We start from the raw sequence: 22,986 nt of genomic DNA on the forward strand, positions 1-22,986 counted from the left end.
GTTTGAAGGTATATAGAGCTTCACTTCCCTCAAGGCTGTTTTTCTCAATAGAAGAAAAACAATTGTTTTATCTAGATATTTTTTTCTCACTTGTCTACGCATATTTGATCTCTTTCCCATACTAATGTTATTAAAATACCTTAGAACACTCTTCAACTTGTGTTTTTACATAATTTAGTTTGCTCTTGTTGTTGGAAAAAAAAGCCTTTTGCTGTTCTCATAGATAATTTATTAACATTTTAGTCCTTATTTTAGGCGAGATCATTTTGATGGGCAAGTTTACATTATAGCATGTCTGTAATGTCATTGCCTTATTGGAAGTGAATGGTGTGCTGTCTGGCACCTGAAGAGGTGCAATGACATTCCATAAGCAGAAGTGTGGGAATAGATTCAGATTGTTTAACTCATTCACATTGTGTCAAGAATCCCCAAAACTACTCCCCAAGTTTGGTGATTTACTACGTGGGTTCACAGGACTCGGCAGTTGTTCCTGCTTGTGTCTATGATTTATCCTAGAGAAAGAATACAAAGGAAAATTGGGAAAGGGAAAGGTACTCAAGGTGAAGTCTGGAGGAAACCAGTCACAAGCTTCTTCTAGGAATTCTCTCCCAGGGGAGTTTCCCAGAATGTACTTCATCCTGCCAGCAGTGGGCTCTAGCAACACGTATAAAATGTCTACCGGGAACATTCACCTGAGCCTAGGACTCCAGCATTTTATCATTGGCTGTTTGTGTAAGTATGTAGTGCCTGTGTGACTGACCGTGGTCACTCAAATTCCAGACTCTCAGAAAGAAAGCAAGTACTCAACATAAATCACATTGTTTGTACAAACAAATTACATATAATGAGTCATTGTTATCATTTAGGGAACGTTTTCTAATCGAGTTCTCATGCCTGCCAATGGCAAATCTTGTAAGCAAGCCTTTTTTAAGGACAACAGTCAGAGGCCTGCTATAATTCTTTTCTGCACCTAGATTAAAAGGTTAAAAAAATTTTTTAAATGAGTTTCTCATCTGCACCTAATTGTAAGATTGTATACTTGTAGAGAAGGTGTATTCCAGGTTCCGCTTTATTTATTTATTTATTTATTTTTGGTCTTTTTTTTTAGAGCCGCGCTGAAGCTTATGGAGGTTCCCAGGCTAGGGGCTGAATCGGAGCTGTTGCTGCCAGCCTATGCCAGAGCCACAGCAACACCAGATTCAAGCCGTGTCTGCAACCCATACCACAGCTCATGGCAACGCTGTGTCCTTAACCCACTGAGCAAGGCCAGGGATCGAACCCGCAACCTCATGGTTCCTAGTTGGATTCGTTTCCACTACGCCACAATGGGAACTCCCAGGTTCCACTTTAAATACAAATGACTTTTCTGGAGATTTTTGAGGAAGATGGGAAAAACGTGTTCCAATCGTTTTAGTGAAATGTGGAAAAATCAGAAATCTTTATGTTGAAGGAGGTTATAATCAACATTGCTGTGTCATCCACCTGTCATGAAGTATGGGGCCTCTAAAGAGCAGTACAATGAACGTTAATGATTGAATTGGTATGAACAGCAGATTCTAGGGTGACTAAGTGAATCCTGGGGTATTTAGCTGAAGTTGAGTGCAGTTAGGTTCTGGAAATTTCCTCCAGCTTCCTACTCATTCTCCTTCATGAGGTGGACAATAAATTACAAAATATTTTTTTTGTGATTACTTTTAGAAAGGATGCTTGGAATAGAGGTACAGGGCAGTTACCTGACAGACAGGCTTCATGGGCAGAGGCCGTAGAAGGAGTGGCTGAGCCCAGAATGTAATGCAAGATAGTCTTCATGCTGTAAGATACCTCTCTCCTGCCCAGACTAACTACACGCTAGGGCTTAGTTCACTCTTCTCCTCCTGTATCTGTTATTTGCCAATGTAACTAATCGATTTTACCATGATAATATGACCTCACAAATTTACATTATAAACACAAAAGCCAAAAAAAAGATAAAAATTTAAAAAAGCATACTAGAAGTAATCAGAGTGAACAAATCTGGTGGGCAAACAATTTAAAATAATAACTGTATAGGAGTTCTCTTGGTGGCTCAGTGGAAACAAATCCAACTAGTATCCATGAGGACGAAGTTTCGATCCCTGGCCTCACTCAGTAGGTTAAGGATCCCGTGTTGCTGTGAGCTACAGGCGTGGTTTGGATCTGGTATTGCTGTGTCTGTGTTGTAGGCTGGTAGCTGTAGCTCCGATTCTACCCCTAGCCTGGGAACTTCCATATGTGGCAGGCGTGGCCCTAAAAAGCCAAAAAAATAAAAAATAAAAAAATAAAAAATTCTGAGTACCAGCATTAATGCAAGAAAAGTATAAAGTAGCATTTTTAAAGTATCAAGGAATGTGAACATCAAGCTTAGTGTATGTTTTCTTGTTGACTAAATAAGCAGACACACAAAAGCATATTTTAACAATTTAGACACACAAAAGCATATTCTAACAATATGCTACTTGAAGTGCCAGTCCAAGAATAGTTTGTTATCCATCTGGAAGAGAAAAGAAGTATGTATGGGAATGTAAATGAATACATTTCTTCTTTTTTGAGAAAATCTTGCTAGGGAAAAAAAATGTCAGCTAGAATAAACTGTTTGCTTAGTAATACAGATGATTTACACACTGGCACAAAGTTCCCTACCTAAAAAATATCAAAACTGATGTCAAACAATTTGTAGACTAGTGCTGGTTCATGGACCATATTTTGAGTAGCCTGCGAGCAGATGATATCATTTTGGGAAGGAGGTGGGGTGGAGGTGCACAAGACCATAGGAACATGAACCTGAGTTTGGGTATTTGTCTTGGCTTTGTGGTGGAGAGAAGTTTTAGATATTAATACACTTTAAAACTTTATAGAAAAAGTAAGCATAAATATGAATCTTATTAAGTTGGGCTCTCCACCATCAGAATAAAAATTGGGGGAGTTTCCTGGTGGTCTAGTGGTTAGGATTCAGCCCAACCACTGCAGGGTACAATCCCTGGTCTGGGAACTGAAATCCCACATGAAGCCACTGCATGCCACAGCCAAAAGAAAGGGAGTAGTAAGAATAAAAATAGGGGAGTTTCCATTATGGCTCAGTGGTTAATGAATCTGACTAGGAACAAGGAGGTTGTAGGTTCAATCCCTGGCCTTGCTCAGTGGATTAAGGATCTGTGCGTTGCCGTGAGCTGTGCTGTAGGTCATAGGCGCAGCTCGGATGTGGCTTTGCTGTGGCTCTGGCATAGGCTGGTGGCTACAGCTCCGATTACATCCTAGCCTGGGAACCTCCACATGCCGTGGGTGTGCCCCTAGAAAAGACAGAAAATGAAAAAAAATAATAATAATAAAAATCGGATGTATACCTCTTAGAATAAGAAAATTAAATTCTTCTAATGGGACTATTACAAAAAGATAAATGTAAAAGCATGCTTAATAGATAACCTTAAATATGATGGCTTAAAGAATCTAATATCACAGTAATATAATAAATGTAAAAAATTTCAGCTAACCCATAAAGTGATAAAATTTTTATAATGTTAAACAACAAAAACAAATACAATGAAAATGCAAGGTTCAAATCCATTAGATGATTCTATATGTTCTCTTTGAGACAAAGTTAAAAACAAAATATATGCTTCTTTTAAACAATTGGAAGCAGACAGATGGGGTGGGGCCAAGTCAGGAGGCAGATGACATGATTAATATCTTGAACATAAGGAACTTAAATATATCATGAAAAACATAGTTAACCTAAGTACAAAAAGAAAAGGCTAGGGAAAACAAATGAATGGTCAGTTTACTGAGGGGGAAAATTGAATTATGTAGAAACAGGAAAAGGATTTATGACATAAACATAACGCTTATGAATTATAAATGTTTTATGACTCTTTCAAACATAGACCATCAAAAGAAGACCCAGACTTACAGAGTGGTAGTTGAATTTGACTGTCTTTGATATTTTAACATTTGGCCTTATACAAATTGTAGGTTTACATTTTAAAAAAAAATTGTTTTAAAACAAAAAGACAACCTACAGAATGGAAGAAAATAGTTTCAAATGATGCAATGGACAAGGGCTTAATCTCTAAAATATACAAACAACATATACAATTCAATAACAACAAAAAACCAACAACCAAATTGAAAAATGGGCAGAAGACCTGAATAGACATTTCTCCAAAAAAGATATACAGATGGCCAACAGGCACATGAAAAAATGCTCAACATCACTGATTACTAGAGAATTGCAAATCAAAACTACTACAAAGTACCACTTCACACTGGTCAGAATGGCCATCATCAACAAGTCAATGAATAACAAATGCTGGAGAGGGTGTGGAGAAAAGGGAACTTTTCTACACATTCTACACTGTTTATGGGAACGTAAATTGGTACAACCACTACCGAAAACAGCATGGAGATATCTCAGAAAACTAAATATAGAGCTACCATATGACCCAGCAATCCTACTCCTACTCCTATTCCATATATCCAGACAAAACTTTCACTGAAAAAGATACATACACCCCTATGTTCATTGCTGTGCTATTCACAATAGCCAAGACATGGAAACAACCTAAATACACATGGACAGATGAATGGATTAAGAGGATGTGGTATATATACACACAATGGAATACCACTCAGCCATAAAAAGGAACAAAATAATGCCATTTGCAGCAACATGGATGAAACTAGAGACTCTCATACTAAATGAAGTAGTCAGAAAAAGACAAATACCATAGGATATCGCTTATCTCCAGAATACAATTATGTGGCACAAATGAACCTATCTACAGAAAAGAAACAAACTCATGGACTTGGAGAACAGACTTATGCTGTGGGAGAGGGGGAGGGAGTGGGATGGACTGGGAGTTTGGGGTTAGTAGATGTAAACTATTGCATTTGGAGTGGATAAGCAATGACGTCCTGCTGTATAGTTTTTGTTTTGGAGTTCCTTCTGTGGTGAAGCAGGTTAAGGATCTGGCATTGTCTCTGTGGCAGCTCAGGTTGCTACTGAGGCTGGGATTAGATCCCTGACCTGGCATAGTGGGTTAAGGGTCCAGTATTGCTGCAGCTAGGTGTTGGTCTCAGTTGCAGTTTGAATTTGATTCCTAGTCGTATAACTTCCATATGTGGCAGATGTGCACCGCACCCCGCCAATTTTTTTTTTTTTTTTTGGTTTCGAAGTTCCACTTGTTAAGGTAGAGGATAAAACACATTTTGCTTAGTAATTTATTGCTTTGATTTATAACTTTAAAATATTAGACATATGATTTATGGGCCTTCATCTGTATTCTTACCTGGGCCTGATAAAGGAGGGAGACTAATAAAAGAAAATCACAGCAGGCCTTTGTACCTATTGTAGAAGACTATACAAGCATGGCACTGGTTAAATTTGTGTATTAATTTCCTATTGTTGCTTAACAAAGTACCACAAACTTAATGGCTTAAAGCAAATTTGTTTTACATATTTATTGTCTTATAGTTCTAGAGGTCAGAAGTCTGATATGGCTTTAACAAGGTCTGAGCAAAGCTGTGTTCCTTCTAAAAGCTCTAGAGGAGAATCTGCTTCTTTGCCTTTTCCAGCTTCTAGAGGCAGCCTGCATTCCTTGGCTCATGTCTCCTTTCTCCATCTTCAAAGCCACAGTGCAGCATCTTTCAACTCTCTGATTCTGACTTGCCTCCTTCTTTCTTTGTTTTATAAGGATCCCTGTGATTATATGGGACCCAACCATGCAATCCAAAATACTTTTCCCATTTTAAGCTCCTTAACTTATTTACATTTGCAAATTCCTTATTGCTTTTTAAGGAAACTTATTTACAGTTTCCAGGGACTAGGATGTGAATGTATTTGGGAGAAACGTTGCTCTTTCTACCATGAAGAGTGGGAATGGGAAGGCACACAGAAATAGTAGCACTCAAAATAATAGTTTTATGTTTTACTTTATATAATTTTGTGCTACTGTTTACATTGTTTCCATTGTTTTTGCCAAGAAGATATTACTTTTATGTTAATAACCATTCAAAATACGTTTCTATCCCTTTCCCACTTTGTCTTTCCTTTTATAGAAAGTATACTTTATCTCACACATTGTTTTGCCTCACAGAATCATTCTTTCGAATGGCCTCTTAAAGTCGTTGTGTTTAATTCCATTTGACAGAGATACAAATTGGTATATAGAAGAGCATAACTGACTTACTAATATTTGCACTTGAATAAAGGGATAATCTTTTGAAAGAAGAATAACTGTGGAATAAAAGACTATAAATAAGATGTTTAAAAAGATGCATTTTACCACATATCACTTCCCCCAAACAAGTTCCAATCTATATATTGAGTCTTATTCTCAATAATACTGATATCCCAGGGGTCAAGGTGTTATTTGCTTCCAAATAGACCCAAGTTAAATACCTGATGATACATTCCTGGGAAAGCTTAACTCTTTTAGTAGTAGTAATGTTTTATATTCTCTTTTTTCCTGATCCTCTCATATCAGCAAACCAAATTTAAGCAGTCATAAAATGCATTATCTTAAAAGAAAGTTATTTAATACATGTACAATTAACAAAGATATCACTGCCCATATCCCTTCACCCAAAAGTATCTCCCAAGACATTCTAATGGTCAGGGTTTCCTCCCTCTGGATGGAGGTTTCTCACAGTGGATACTGTGGTGATGGTTTCCTTTTGAATATGGAAGCATGGCTGCTGTGTTCCCATTACCATTGGTTCTGGGGGGTCTCATTTTGAAGAACTAGGGTTTATAGATTGACTTGTGTTGCAAGCTCATCCCTGGTTTATTCTCCCTTTCACCAGCAGGAGCTCAGCCATAACTGGTTTAGGACAAAGTTTTTAGAACCAGGGCACCTCTTCTTATAGGTTTGATTGCTTTATCATGTTCAGCCAAGTAAAATATAGAAAGACTAAACCAAAAAGATCTTATCTACTTCCTCTTTTCAATACAAAGCATTCAACATCTAAACATTTTCAACAGTCTCACAACGCTTTTTTCCCCCTAAAGTTGAGATGATCATAACAGTATTCTTTAGAAAATTCCTCTAGACACATTTTCAAATCATATTAAACCATTCCCAAATTATTGGCAGCATATTAAATAAGACTAATTAAAACATAAAAGAAAGAAAGATTACTAATAGGAAAATAGTCACAGAAACGTAATTTAGACAGATGTTAATACATCATAAAAAAAATTCCAGGAAAAATATCTTAAAGTAGGACTTCCGACTTAAATTTTTTTTTTTTTTTGGTTTGGCTGCAGCTGTGGCATGTGAAAGGGATCAAACCAGTGCCATAGCAGTGACCTGAGCCAATGCAGAGGCAATACCATATCCTTAACCTGCTGAGCCACAAGGGAACTCCTAACATTCTTAAATTTGATATATAGAATATCTGAGCTTTTATGTTTCATAACATAATCAATGCTACGATTGACCAAAATAAACAAAGATTTTAATAGAGTGGATTGCAGAATGTTGTGATAAAATAGAGCACCCACCAAATGTAAGGGCTTTTCAGCTTTTGGTATGTGTTTATCTTTTTGTTGCTGCCATGAGTTAAGTTAAAACAACAACAACATGCTTTTGAATTAATAACTTTGTTCTCTTTTTTTAGAATGGTCAAGTTAGGAAGTATCTTACAGAAGAAACCAAAAGACTTGCTGATGGATTGTGAGAGATAAGGAAAAGAAAGAATCAAAAGATGGGACTTCCATATCAGGTATTGGTAGATAGAAATTTAGAAATGAAGACATGTAGAAAAGCTAGAAATAGTAACAGTATAAGTAGTAGTGATGATCATGATGATAAATCTTTTGGAAAGTATCAGAGAACTCACAAAGTGATGAAGAATTAGATCACAAGATCCAGAAAAAGAAACAAAAAGAAAGAGGCTGGTACTTTTTACATTGGGGATATTTGTTGATCTAGAAGAGCTGGCTAAAAAGTTAAGTAGTGCTTTGACAGTTTCTTAGGGTGGGGGGGGGAGGAGAAAATAAAACCACTTCTCACATAGGTGGCAACCTGGTTGCCTAGAAAATCTATCCTTCACATTTCTATTAAGACGATACCAGATTGCTAATATTCATGAACCCTGGCAGAGGTAAAGGAAAATCCTCTCTGGAGAAAGGTAAAATCACACAGGGCCTCAAATTATTTTTACAATTCGGAAAATCAAACACAGTGCTTGGCACATGAGGAAACCCAACGCCACAGAAAGAACCAGTAGCACTAATAGATAATAGATATTTACTCATATCCACCTAAATGTTGGAATTCTCAGACAGAGACTCTAAAATACTCTTTTTATGCTCAAGGGGACAAAAGACAAAATCAAAAGTTTTGGTGGAAAACTAGAAATTATAAAAATGGTAGCAGAAGAAAATCAGAATAGACATTCTAGATCAAACAAAAAAACAAAAACAAAACAAAAAACAATGCAGTAACCAAAAACTGAGCAGCAGAACTGAAGTTTGAACCCAGAAAGTTTGACTTTAGGGGACATAGTCTTAACAGCTACTCTCAAAACTAGGAAAATCTGTCAATATTTGTGTTCTCTTTCTTTTTGGTCATAGCATATAGCTTGATGTGGGGACCTCAGTCCCAGACCAGGGATTGAACCCTAGTCCATAGCAATGGGAACAGTGAATCCTAACTACTAGACCATCAGGAAACTCTTAACATTTTTATTTCTATTTTTTTTTTTAACATTTTAAAACTTCCAACTACTTAAACTACTTTCCAGCTAATCATTGAAAACATTGAAACATTTATCATCTTATAAAAGACATAGAGTCAAATACATAGTTTGGGAACACAAATTTTAAGCCACTGAGATAATAAAAACCATGACCAACAGGACATTTGTCATTCCCTTGAAAAAGTTCCTTTGAAAATTGAAGAGAGCAGCTTCTATGATTGATATAATTTTCACGTTTCATATTATTTTACTGAAAATTTACACAGAAATAATTTATTAATTGAATCCTGTCTAAAACATTTAAGATGATCCCATCTAGCTTAGTCTGGAATATTTATTTTTTAAAGTTCTGGTCCCTTCTTGACTCTAGTAATTAGAGCATTCTAGAGCTCAGATAATATGTGTCTCTTTTCAGAATAGTTTGCCTGAATTTTGGTTTTCAGCCAAGGTATATGACTTGGATTTTCATTTTTTTCAGTTCATTTCTGTATTCTTCCAGACTTCCCCTTCCCAGTTGTCACTCATAGACGAAAATAACATAACTTCCTCTAAATTTTTTTCTTCTTCTGTGAGACTTGTTAGTTATACTGGACGTTGCCAAAATCGTCACCAAAGATTCACCGAGGGGTGCCTAAGGGGAAGGAGGAGGCACAAACACTGATTGAGGGGCCCGGCAGGAGTTTGAAAGGAGGGGGAAATGGGTGGGGGGACCCCCAGCTGTGCCTCTTTCTAATGCCACGGGAAAGGAATTTTCCTCAGGCCCATACTCCTCCCCCTCTCCCATGTCCTGTGTCTCCTTGGGAAGTCGAGTGGTGGGAGGTGGAAGGGGGAAGAAAGCGTGGTGTGGGTGGGCCCTCATTTCACAGGCATCTTAATGCAGAGCTTCTCCAAGGTTAAATTTTCAAAAAGATTTCTATTCATTAATTTGGTTGTTTGGGAATGAAACATAATTGATTGACTGGGATACCACTGTACTTGAAACCAGAGTTAGAATAGTTTACTTCCCAGAGTTTATCAATCCAGCAGACACTGTGAGGCACTACTTGATTCCCGTCAATGCGGAACTTCATTGCTCCAGTGTTGATAGTGTCATCCTTAGCTCAGAAGTTGGCCCCTTCTATGGATTCCCTCACCCAAGGTCATGCCCCTTCCCTGAGCCAATGAGACTGATAGATGCAAGAGTGTATAAAGACGGACTTTTTAGCCCCAAAGATGACAAGTCCAAAGAGCAGTTCAAGCTCCATGGACTTAGCTGAGCCTGTTGTGAGCCAACCTTAAAATCTGACTTCTCCTACTGCCCACACCAGTTTCTATCCCTTCATTTCCACAAGGGATGGATGATCCAGGGTTACTCCTTAAAAACCATCCTTCACCTTAAATTCCATTTCAGGGTTTACTCTTCAGGGTACCCAACCTGTGACAATCTATTTCAAATTTCCCTGGAATCTATCTGTTATCCATCATCCATCCATCTATTCATTCATCAACCCATCTATCTCTTCACTGTGTCTTAAGCCATCCTGGCATCTCAGGAGATTCATTATTTTTTTAGTGGTATTTCTTTAGGTTATAACATCTACATTATTCAGTGAGTAGTCATTTGTTATGTTTAATGAGTTTGTTATATCAACTGGAAGATATAAATAAATGTACGATGTTTAGGATGTTATACTTTGTGATCAAAATCTCAACGTGTAGCTGCTGCTGAATTTGCTCTTTGTAAAAGCATTAGCTTTGGTTTTACCAAATTCTCTCCAGGGGGCAGCAGAGAGAGACCTTACTGCAAATAATGTTTGGAGACAGGACACAGTTTCCTTATCCCTTTCTTTCTCTCTGCCTCCTTCTTCAAAATAGACAAACTATGAGATTGTAAGAGCGCCCAAATGGAAAAAAAGAGTAGGTGAATAGATGAATAGATTTAGGAATCAAATAGAATAGATTTTGAATAGAATCAAAACAGAGTTAAAAAAATAGGCAGTAAGTTGCCTCATAACTAAGAGTGAGATTCTTTCTTTCTTTCGTTTGTTCGTTTTCTTCCTTCCTTTCTTCCTTCCTTCCTTCCTTCCTTCCTTCCTTCCTTCCTCTCTCTCTCTCTTTCTTTCCTTCCCTTTCTTTCTTTCTTTCTTTCCTTTTTTTGTCTTTTGACCTTTTAGGGCTGCACCTGCAGCATATGGAGGTTCTTAGCCTAGGGGGTTTAATTGGAGCCGTTGCTGCTGGCCTACGCCAGAGCCACAGCAACGCCAGATCCAAGCCACTTCAGTGACATACACCACAGCTCAGGGCAACGCTGGATCCTTAACCCACTGAGCGAGGCCAGGGATCGAACCCGTGTCCTCATGGATACAAGGTGGATTCGCCAATTGCTCAGCCATGATGGGAACTCCAGGTTTGTCTAACTTCTAAAACAGAGTTATGGAGGTATAGCACCAACTGTGTATGGGAAGTGAAAATATTCAAAGTAAATATCAATGACATAGTAAAATGTAAAAAATAGAAATATAGATTTTGTGAGGCTCTCTTAAATTACTCATTAGTATATTTAATGATTGTGCATGGAAGAAGATCCAGAACTTCAGATGGGTCAGAGCTTGGGTCAGGGAACATTGGTGAGAGGTGAATTAGGGAACAGGGAGATAGGATACAGCCAGGAGAACAACCATTTTATGCAACCATACATTGAATTATAGTGTGTCTATGGTAATTCATTAGCTGCAGATCTCTAACCACTATACCATGAGGGCAGGGAGAAAGTAAAACAGAGAGCGGAGTGTGGTGGAGTTTGAGCTCTTTGAAATTCTTCATATGGATGGGATTAAGATGGTGGAATAGAAGGACTGGAGCTCAACTTCTCTTGTAAAAACAACAAAATTTACAACCAAATGCTGAGCAGTCATTGATCATTGTACAACTATAAATGTAATAAATTCATTGAGTAATTAAAAAAAAGAAATTCTTCATACTATTGGACATTGTTCTTTCACCTCCATGGAAATTGCTGCATTAGTACTTGGGTAGCAGTGGGACAGGGTAAGTTGAAGAATTTGGAACTAAGTGCTTAGTAGTGTGCCAATGAGTTTGTGTGAGCACATGTAATTAAGACTTGCACATGTATATGGAAAGGTAAGTCAGGCCACATATCTAAGCCAGAAATCTCACAGAGGGTAAAAATGACAAAGCAAGTAGGTATTGGCTCATTTCTGCAAAGATATAAATTCAGCTAAGGAAGGAGCAGCAGGCAGTCAAGACTCAAATCTAGGAGGTGAAAGGGCAAGCAGTGAAGAACAAAGGGCAGAAATAAAAAGCCATTCAAGTCTGTGCAGTAAATATTCAGGATCCATGCAAAGCTTTTATACAATGGGGAGGAGGTTCAAGGGCAAGACACCCTCTTCTTACTTGGCTTCAGTTAGGGCTAAGCATGAATCTGACATTGAAGGCAAAGAAATACACCTGACAAAGAAGTTTACTTCAGAAGCAGTTACAGGCAGATAAATCATTTTCTGAGTAAATCATCCGTGCAAATTTGGAGTCATTATGTCTTAAAGCAGTTCTAACTTCTAAAGCTTACTAGGCCTTTTTGTTTTGGCTACTGCAACATTAACCAGCATAATGTTGTCTCTTGCGTACACTGATCTGTAATTGGTAGTACTGAAGAGGAGTTGGAAAACTGGTGGAATAAAAGATTTGAGTTTCTGGTTTGAGCAGCACCTCTCTCTTGATTTTGTTTATGTCTATTGCTCTGCCTTTTGGATCCTTGTGCCCTAGGGGTACACTTAAAGAGTATGTGGGTCCTTTAGATTTTTCAGACATATGCATTTACTAGAGAAGCACATTTTTTCTCTTATTCTGTTAAAGTTTATGGCATATCTTTGGTGGATGGTTATGCTAACAAACTCCTGGTCTCTTTATTGTTCTTCCAAATACTTGCTCTGCATAAGAGATAAAGGTGGGAGTTGGGAGGTTGAGGGAGTGAGTTTGGAGATGGAAGGTAAAAAGCAGTGAGAAGATAAAGTCTCATCCTGTCAAATCTACTTTGAGAATTCTCTGGTTTTTGACACTACTCATTTGCCTCTTAAACTGCTGATTGTGCACTGTGGTCTAACCTGAGATGAGTGCATGGAAGATGTCTATGAAAGTTGTTGCCTGATATTTCAAACCAGAGGAGTTGAGTGAAACGAACACTGGGCTGGCAAACATGAAACATGAATTTAACTCTCAGCTGTGTCACCAAGTCACTTTGGGACCTCAGGCAGATCATGTAATCCTTCTGTGCTTTAGTTTTGGCTGTATCATGAAACAAGCATTAAAGTAAATAATCATCAAGAATTTTTGATGACATGAGAACATGCTCATGTCAGTATAAAATTAAATGGAAAAAATAGGTTATAGACTTAAGAGAATTGCCTAGTATCTTTTGACTATTGCCCAGCAGAGACTCAACCCACAGTCTCTTCGTAGTCCATACCCATAAACACCGGATTTCACTTAAATTGATTCACTGGAAGGAAAGCTTGAGAAGGGGAAGAAAGAAAATATATATAGTTTACTGTTTGGCAAGAGGCAACTGCTAACTTAAAGAAAAAAAAATGCATGTTGTTTAACTTTTTTTCCTGTGTGCAATGCCCTTGTCCTCTTCCTGGAGAGGTTTTTTGTTTGTTTGTTTGTTTTGCCTTAGGGTAGAAAATTCTTAGTGCACAGAGGAGTTTTTTCCTCCCAAACATAATCTAAATGCATATGAATAGTCACATTAAGGCAGTTTTTTTTTTTATCATTTATTTATATGTATCTTTTTTCTACTGTACAGCATGGTGACCCAGTTACACTTACATGTATACATTCTTTTTTCTCATGTTACATGTTCCATCATAAGTGACTAGACAGAGTTCCCCAGTGCTACACAGCAGGATTCCATTGCTAATCCATCCCGAAGGCAACATTCTGCATTTATTTATCCCAAGCTCCCAGTCCCTCCCAGTCCCTCCCCTTCCCCCTTGGCAACCACAAGTTTATTCTCCAAGTCCATGATTGGATTAGGAAGATGTGGTATATATACAACAGAATACTACTCAGCCATAAAAAAGAACAAAATAATGCCATTTGCAGCAACATGGATAGAACTAGAGATTCTCATCCTGAGTGAAGTAAGTCAGAAAGAGAAAGACAAATACCATATGATATCACTTATATCTGAAATATAATATACGACACAAAGGAAACTTTCTGCAGAAAAGAAAATCATGGACTTTTTTTTTTTGAAAGTGTTAAGTTTCAGATGTGTGGCAACTAAAGATGAGTGTTTATTTGTAATTTAGTTCAAATGATCAAGCTAGCTCTTCAAACAAGAAAGTGAATGGAAGTAAGTACTGAACTGTGAAAGCCAGAATAATGCTCCCCTGACACAATGTCCATGCCCTGACCTCTGAAACCTGCAAATTTGTAGCCTCACATGGGAAAAAGGACTTTGCAGATGTGATTAAGTTAATGATTTTGAGATGGGGAGATTATTCTGGATTATCCGGGTGGTCCAATACAATCACAAAGATCTCTATAAGGGGGAGGTAGGAGGGTTACCATCAGAGAAGATGTGGCAAAGGAACAGGGGTGGGAATTATGCAGCCATTAGACACAGAACTCAGGTGACTCCTAGAAGTTGGAATTGACAAAGAACAGATTCTCCCCATGTATCTAGAAAAACACAGCCCTACCAACACTTGATATTAGCTCTGTAAGATCTGTTTTGAACTTCACACCTTTAGAACTATGAATAAATATTATGTGTTGTTTAAAGCCATTTAGTTTGTAGTAATTTATAGCAGTAATAGGAAAGTAATACATTTAGGTTGCTTCTTGAGTTATATGCTACTCCCTTATAGAGAGTAATCACATGAGAATTTTAAGGGAAAATCTTTTTATTACTAACTTGATTACTGAGGCTAGATATCTCTTCAACTGGAGAAAGCTTCTAAAAGTTATTTATAGGGGAAATTTATAGGGATGGGCCAAATATAGATAAATATCCTGTTTTGCTATTTAAATTAAGTTTAGGCAAATCGGTTTATCTTGGGCATGTTCAATGCCTCACTGTAAAGTTTATCTATGTACAGCAGAAGTGAGAGGAAGACCAATGAGCTGAAAGATAACTCAGTCAATCTGCTTCCTCCGTCTTTGGTTCAGTGCTTCATACAGGAAATCTATTGCTGTGTCAAGTTCCAGAGAAGAGTTTCTTCTGTTCCAAGTTACTAATCAGGCTGAAACACATAGAATTGAAGGAAGGGGGTAGGAGGAAAAGAGTATCATGTTGCTAATGGGCTAAGAGGATCCAGCACTTCCTGGAGAAGTCGACCAAAGAAAGCCTCACCATGTCCATAGCTCTTTTTACACCTGTGTGGAGGAACAGTGTTGAGTGAAGGTCAGAAAATAAGAAAACAGAAATGCCCTGCACTTGGGTAACTTCTGATCTTCAGCTACTACTGAGTTTGACTCTCTTCTTAGTTGCTGGTAAGTGTGAATTCTCTTTGGGATGGTGAGAGGAGAATGACTGGTGAGAAAGCTGGTCTCAGCTTTTCCTGAGCTTTCTTTGTTTTCTTGGGGAGCAACGCACGATAACTGCAATCAGAAATATGGGGGAGCGGTTTCCTCCTAGATTTATTTTGCTTTATTGTTATTCTTATTTTCCTCTTTGTTTAACTATTTTACTTAGTTTCCTACTACACTGTGCATATCTCTATAATTTGCCCCCCTGCCCACTTCCTTATTCCCCCTCCCCCTTTTTTGAAAGGAGACAGACTCAGTTAATTTCTAGTAACTATCCAAGTCATCTGATGAAAATGAAGTTATTTTCATTTCCTTTTCTTAAAAAACTTGAATAATCATCCCAACCCATTTATGTTCATATTGTGAACAGTATAAATTAGGAAAATTTATTGCTTTCTTATCACTTTTGATGACCAGGTGCTTTTTAAAATATAATATATTCAGAAGTTTGAAATACGTTTGTAATGCAGATCTGTATTTATCTTTAACATGTGGGGGCTGCCAGAGACACTTTCTGGGTTAAAAGACACATTCTTCAACATCTAGTTTCCTGCAGAAGTTGTGGAGAACTTGGGGCTATTGTGGGGGTGTCCTGGTTTCACTGTAGAGGGTTGGGAGGAGTTGATGTGGGAGGTAGTTTTCAGGTTTCATTTTTAGTAAATGGGAGCAGCTGCAAGGAAACATTTGGTTTTAAATTTTAGAGTTTGTTAATTGAAAGAAGAAAAGTTATTTTTTTCTCATACAAATGACTTTAAAATATTGTGTCTTCTAGCTAAATATTTGCTTTTCCACCCTTCAATCTTTTCCACCCTTCAATACAGTAACTGTATTACTGTATGAGCGTTCTTTTCTATGGAGAATTTTCACATACTTTCTCTCCTTTGATCTACACAGGAGTAAAGTAGGCATAGAAGACATGTCTCCATTTTACAAAGGTAGAAACTGAGGCATCAAGGTGAAATGACTTGTCCAAGGCTACACTATTAGTATATGACAGAGTCACACTCAGTAATAATATACATCTCTAAGCATCACTAAACATTTGAATAGGAAGTTTTCCTCTTTATTTAGCTATTATGCTTTTCACTAACAAGCACCACTAAAGCCAATGTTTAGTTACAAACTGAATGGAGTATCTACTCACTTAAAAAAAAATCAAGTGATCTGAATTTTTCAACAGTTGAGATCTTGTTGTAGAAAGTTTTTACAGAAACCTGTGTAAAACCCAACTTGGCAGGGAGTGTCAGCTAGGCAAGGAGCTATTTATCTCAAGTTGCACTATGATTTTTGCATAAAGGAAAAAAAATCAAGACTAAAACATGGTTTAGAGGTTTGAATTTTAAAACTATTTCGAACCACAACTAGGAGGTACTATAAACGTTAAATCTGTGAAGTCTGTGCTTGTATAATTACAATGTTATCAGAATGTTTAGAATAAAGATATAGAAAAGCAAATAAAATACGGTGATATGGCATGATAAGTTCACTATGAAATAATTCAGAATAATGATATGCCAAGCACTTGGGACATGAGTTTATGTCCTTATTACTAATACTGCTTTGTTGTTAATACCACCAAACAGAAATAATTCACTTTTTATATAAGACATAATCACAAAGGAGCAAAACTAATGACTTCAGGGCAAAACATGTCATTAGAAAATACATATATTTACTTTTTTGATAACTTATTTGCTTATAAATTCAGTCAATGTGATAACTGATAGACAAGATATATTAAGAAAATACCTGAAAGAGAAAAAACAGCTCTAATCATCCACTCTAGAGTAAGGCTTTCCAGTCCCCTTCCCTCATATTCCCTTCACGGCTGCTGCTTCTTTCTTCCTTTATCCTGTTTTCTTGTCAATATTTTTCTTGTGTTCAAATTACATTTTTATGTCCCGATCAAAATGATTCTATCTTGTATAAAAGTCACTGATAGGAATATTCCACTTTTTTTTTCTTCTTTGGGCTAATTTTGGCCATTTATAATGATCTTCCAGTAGGGGGCAGGCAGAAACAAGAAGAGGAGATATAAGGCGGGGTTGATGGGTAGCTTTATCAGGTTTGCAAAAGATGGAAAAAGAGATTAAAAGCAATTGCGAAAAAGAAGGGGTTTGTCCTCAGTAATTTCAGTCTGCCCTTCCTTTCCTAATTTGTGAAAGTTGTGAATTTACACAATATGATAATTTTAGGTGTGTTTCCCTCTAAACATATGTGCTTAAGCAGTTAATAAATGAATCCAAAGTCTCGAGAGTACTGAGTGTGTATGGAGTGTGTGAATGTGTGTGTTTGTGTGTGAGTAGGGCCTAATCATTACTAGCAATCCTAAATGAGCTGAAAGACCTAAAACTTTAAATCAGTCAGCCTTGAAATTGCCTATGAACCTAGTAAAAATCCAAAGATGGGAGAAATTATGGTGGGTTGGAGGGACTGAAGGCTTTATGGAGGAGATGGGTCTTGAGCTGGGGCTTAAATGATAAGTTTGGATAAATGGGGAATGGCAGAGGTACAGATTGGGTGGAGCAGATTGCAGCATGATCAGAAGCAAGGTGGTTCGGAGTTCCCTTGTGGTGCAGTATGTTAGGGATCCTGCACTGTCACTGGTGGCTCAGGTAGCTGCTGTGACACAGGTTTGATCCCTGGCCTGGGAACTTCTGCATGCCAAGGGAGTGGCTAAAAAGAGAGAGAGAGAGGGAGAGAAAGAGAGAGAAAGAAAAGGCAACATTCTGATAATATCATAGCTTGATGAAACAAAGATTGTGTGTTACATGATCACCGGAAATAAGACTGAATTTCAAGGGTCCTTGATCACTAAACAAAGGAACTTGAGTACTTACACTAGGCAGGAAAATAATATAATAAAACATTTTCGAGAATACTGTGGCAGCAGTATCTCATTTAATGGAAATGGCACTTGGTAAAGATTTATTTTGAAACAAAGTCAAGTGCTCCTACCCTTGAGTTTCCATTTTTAGAAAGGCCCATGATACCACTGAGAGACATTGGTGGTTGAGAAGGGATATTTCTTTTCAGAGGAAGATGGTAACTTTGGTATAGAGTGGGCAAAAACATAACAAAAATTCCTATGAGTATTTGGCAGTATAGCATAAGTCAGAGTTTGTGAATTATTCATGGAGTGGAGGAGTGCACAAAGAGAGTACACATAGAGACAAAAATAATAGTATTAGCTCTGAAGATTTTTGGATTTGGGTCCTAGGAGTTATAATTATCTCTGCCTGTGTACAACAGGGAGCAAGATCTGAGAAGAGATGGGCAGGGAGAAAACCTGCAGTGTAGATGGAGTGCTTCACTTTAAATAAAAGGACAGAAACTCCTCTGAAATTGAGGGATAAGATGTAAGTTGGATATAGGAATACTAAAAGCTTGAGGAAAGAAATAAGGAAATGGGGACAAATGAGAGAGTTCCACAGTAGATAAATTCTCAAAAAGATCATGAGTATTTTGGTTAATGGTGCTAGTTAATAAAATAACTCAGCTGTCACTTGGTTTTATGTTGTATCTGAAAAATCAATCTGCACAGTGTTTAAAATGCAGTAACCATCTGTATACCTTTGTCTCTTCCCCCTTGTCATCAATACACATTTGATAATTCCTAGGTGGATTAGGGAGCCAATCTGTGTTTATGAGATAAATTAGGGCTGTGTGATGCTAATTGTACCTAAGAATCAAACCATTACTTTTTTATAGTTATAAATCATAAACAATGAGTTTTAAGCAGAGAATATTTGTTAGGGAGGACTCTTGGAAGAAACACATGGAAAGAAGGACAAGGGAGCAGAGGAAGAAGTCCACCTTCAGCCTCAACCATGACACACTCATTTGACCCCATGGGGGGCTCTGGGGTTAGAGTGGTTCCAGAGAGGCTCTGCATTGACACCAACTGGCTTGGCCTTTACACCTCCAAATCTGTCAGTGGATGTGGGCTCCCTGGGAAAGGTCTGACTCTGGGTGAAATAACAGGTGATCTCTGAAGATGCTAAGAACTGAAGGCTGTCTACTGATAGTGCTTCTAGCAGCAGGAACAAAAGCCATTCCTTGAATAGAATTCTGGGTGCACAGACTATATCTACCATAGCTGCCATTTCCAATGCTCTTCACTCCTTCCTGAGTTTCTGAGTTTCTGTCTAGTGTTATTTCCCGTCAACCTAAATAATTTCTATTATAATCTTAGCAGTGTAGGTCTACTGGTGAGGAATTCTCTTAGTTACCTTTTATGTGAATATGCTTCTTTCTTGTATATCTATTCTTGCATATTTTTGTTGGATATAGAATTCTCGTTGACTTTATTTTTCTTTAAGCACTTTAAAAATGTTGTTTCACCATCTCTGATGAGAAGTTGGCAGACACTCAAAACATTGTTTCTCTGACTCTAAAGTGTTATTACTTTCAGGTGCTTTAAAGATTTTCTCTTTATTGTTGGTTTTCACCACATATAATATGTCTATGGATGGTTATTTTCACATTTATCCTGCTTGAGGATTACTGAGATTCTTGAATCTGTAAATTTACGCTTTTCAGCAAATTTGGAGAATTTTTTTTTTAGGGCCACACCCACAGCATATGGAAGTTCCCTGGCTAGGGGTCTAATTGGAGCTACAGCTGCCGGCCTACACCACAGCTCATAGCAATGCTGGATCCCTGACCCACTGAGCAAGAAGGGATTGAACCCAAATCCTCATGGCTACTAGTCAGATTCATTTCTGCTGTGCCACAACAGAAACTCCTAGAGAAATTTTAATCACTATTTCTTCAAATATTTTATCTCCCAATTTTCCATGTTAGAAGTTCTGCTACTTTACTGTAGGTCCCTGCGGCCGTTACGTTTTTTTTTCTTCTTCTTCAGTCTTTTTCTTTTTTTTTCTTTCTGCTCTTCAGATTGGATAATTTCTATTGAAATCATTTTAAGTTTATAAACAACGTCCTCTCTCATTTCCACTCTTCTGTTAAGGCCATCCAGTGAATATTTTATTTCGGATACTATATTTTTAATTTTAGAACTTTCATTTATTTTGTAACTTGTTTTTTTATGTTGAGATTTTTCTGTCTTCTCATTCATTGTGAGCCCATTTTCTTTTATAGGCTCTATTAAACACTGAGCATAGTTTAATACCTACTTTATGGTCCTTGCCTGATAACTGTAGTATGTAGGTCAGTTTGAGGTTGATCTTCCTTTGTTTTTTTTTTTTCTCCTAAGAGTAAGCTACATTTTCCTGGTTCTCTGGTTCTCAATCTAAGCTTTATTTAGATTGCTAATATTGCATCTCAGAGACTGTATTTTGTTTTACTACCTTGTTGATTTTTTCCCTCCAGAAAACATTTAACTTGGTTAAACTCAAACTCAAAACTCTCTTGGACAGTATTTTAAATCTCAGTGCTTTTACCTTTAGCTAGTTGGCGTCACATGTGCCCTGCCATGTGGGGCTTGGGGTCAGCCAGAGAGGGGGATACAATTTATATGCAGAATTTAGAGCCCTCTGCCTCTCTCAGTTTCAAGAGACCAAGGTAGCCCTGAAATCTATCTCCATGTTTTTCAGAAAACTACTAGAGTTTTAGCTGTCCAGTGTCATGCTAGCTACAGCCTTCCCTGAGATCAGAAGTGATAAATATGGAAACCTACACCCCCCAACCTAAGCCATTTCCTTCTTTCAGAGTTTGATACGCCTCAAGAACCTTCTTGCTTTTCCCACTCTCTAATAGTCTCAGATAGTTGTTTTTATATTTTGTTGAGAATTTGTTGTTGTTATGTGCAGAAGCTTACTTGACCATAAATGAAGTGGAACTTTCTTCTAGTCTATGTCTTTTTAATATCATTGCATTTTTACCAACTGATATTGATTTGGTTGGTTGTATTGTCCTGAATATTGAAATTGAATATATTATTAAAAGTATTTTTTTTAAATGGCTATACCCATGCCATATGGAAGTTCCTGGACTAGGGACTGAATCCAAGCCAAAGCTGTGACCAGAGCCACTGTAGTCAGATTCTTAACCTACTGTTCCAAGGCAGGAACTCCTATTTAATGCCTTTTGGCTTTCTAAATTACATTCATGCATCAAATGTTTCATTGCTCTTTATTTTCCTCAATAAAATCTCATTCCTCTTTCACTCATTGTTAGGTTCTTATATATTTCTGTAACAAATTTAAAGGTCTGTCATGAGACATAATTTTAACTGCTAGCTATGTCATCTTTATGAAATTACTTGTTGCCTTTAAACCATAATTTCCTCATTTGTGAACTAAAGAAGTGCATGACACTATTGAGAAGTATAGAGCTTTCAGACAGGAAGTATTTTAGAAACTTTCAAATTAAATTCTTTTATTTTATACATGGGTAAATAAAGCCCAGAATTGTTTAAGGAATTACTGAAGATATCACCCAACTTTCTAGTAGATGAGCTGAGCTTGGAACACCTCCATACCACCAAAAATAGAGGGGAAAATGGGTGTGGCAAGTATATATGGGAAAATTTTAGATGTGACATATTTGAAATAACAGCAAGCATTCCAGTGGAGAGAAATAGCAGCTTAAGGACTGAGATTCTCATTTAAGAAAAATAAGTCAAAGCTAGTTTTTTATGTCAGTTGATAAGTAAAGGGGGTGTCTGCCATGTGTCAAACACTGTGCTTCATGCTGCAGATACTTGAACAAGACAGATGTAGATCCTGCTCTCATGGAACTTAGAATCTGGTAGGAAAGTAGATATTAAATAAATAATCACAAACAGCTAAATAACATGAAATGTGTAAAGAGAAATGTAGGGTGACCTGGAAATGTGTAACTGGTAAGTGTCATCTGGTCTGAGGGTCAGGAAAGACTGTCCTGTGGAAGTGATGATTAAGCTGAAGATGTGCAGAAAACAGCTAGGCAAAGAGAGTCGAGGGGATGAACAAACACTCCAGAGAGTCAAACAACATGTATGAGGGACAGAGGTAGCTAAACTGGGACTGAGTGGTAAAACAAGGAGAAACCAATTGTGCTGAGGCCCAGTTGAAGTTCTAGGGGTGGGAGAAAATGGTGAGAGAAAGTGTAAAGAGAAAGAGGAACAGGCAGGTCTTTGAGGGATACTTTCATTAAGGTGCCTGAGGAGATGGGCAGGCTTGTGCAGAAGGCAGAGGAGACAGACAGGGAGAAGTGTGGGACGATGGTAGAGGCGAAGGAAGAGATTTTAGATGGAGAGGAGAGTGGTCAAAGCATCAAAATGTGTCAAGCAACCAGGAGTATAAGCATTGAAAAAAAGCCAAAAGTTTGACTTTAAAGGGGTTGGTGATCTGCAAAATTGTGGTTTGAATGGGAGGTTGTAGGAGTCGCAAGATTGCTCACATCAAGGAGAGAGAGTGGGCTGGGAGGGAGTGGGCTGTGGGTTCAGACCACTCATTGGAGAAGTATGGTAGCAAAGACAGGAGAAAGGATCATAGATAGGAGAAAGCAGCATCTAATTGTTTTTCTATCAACATAAGGGAAGCCTGAGTGTGTTCAAAGGATGCCATTTGAGAATGTTCAGTGAGTCAGTAAAGATATTTTTCCAAACAGGGTGTCTACATATGTAGTTTAAATTATTTAGTGATTTCGGGAGTTCCCATCGTGGGAATCTGACTAGGAACCATGAGGTTGCAGGTTCGATCCCTGGCCTTGCTCAGTGGGTTAAGGATCCGGCGTTGCCGTGAGCTGTGGTGTAGGTTGCAGACACGGCTCGGATCCCACGTTGCTGTGGCT

At 37.7% G+C, this 22,986-nt stretch overlaps 1 protein-coding gene across 1 annotated transcript in view; it reads left to right on the forward strand.

The window, feature by feature from the left end:
• The window catches only part of CD200R1 (CD200 receptor 1), a 41,191-nt gene continuing 33,114 nt past the window's right edge, over positions 14,910 to 22,986 (forward strand). The window contains 1 exon segment of the mRNA NM_001243546.1: positions 14,910 to 15,210. Within this exon segment, the coding sequence (NP_001230475.1) occupies positions 15,144 to 15,210 (67 nt within the window). The 5' untranslated portion in view covers positions 14,910 to 15,143.

This window comes from Sus scrofa, chromosome 13, assembly GCF_000003025.6.
Source record: "Sus scrofa isolate TJ Tabasco breed Duroc chromosome 13, Sscrofa11.1, whole genome shotgun sequence".
Classification (NCBI taxonomy): domain Eukaryota; kingdom Metazoa; phylum Chordata; class Mammalia; order Artiodactyla; family Suidae; genus Sus; species Sus scrofa.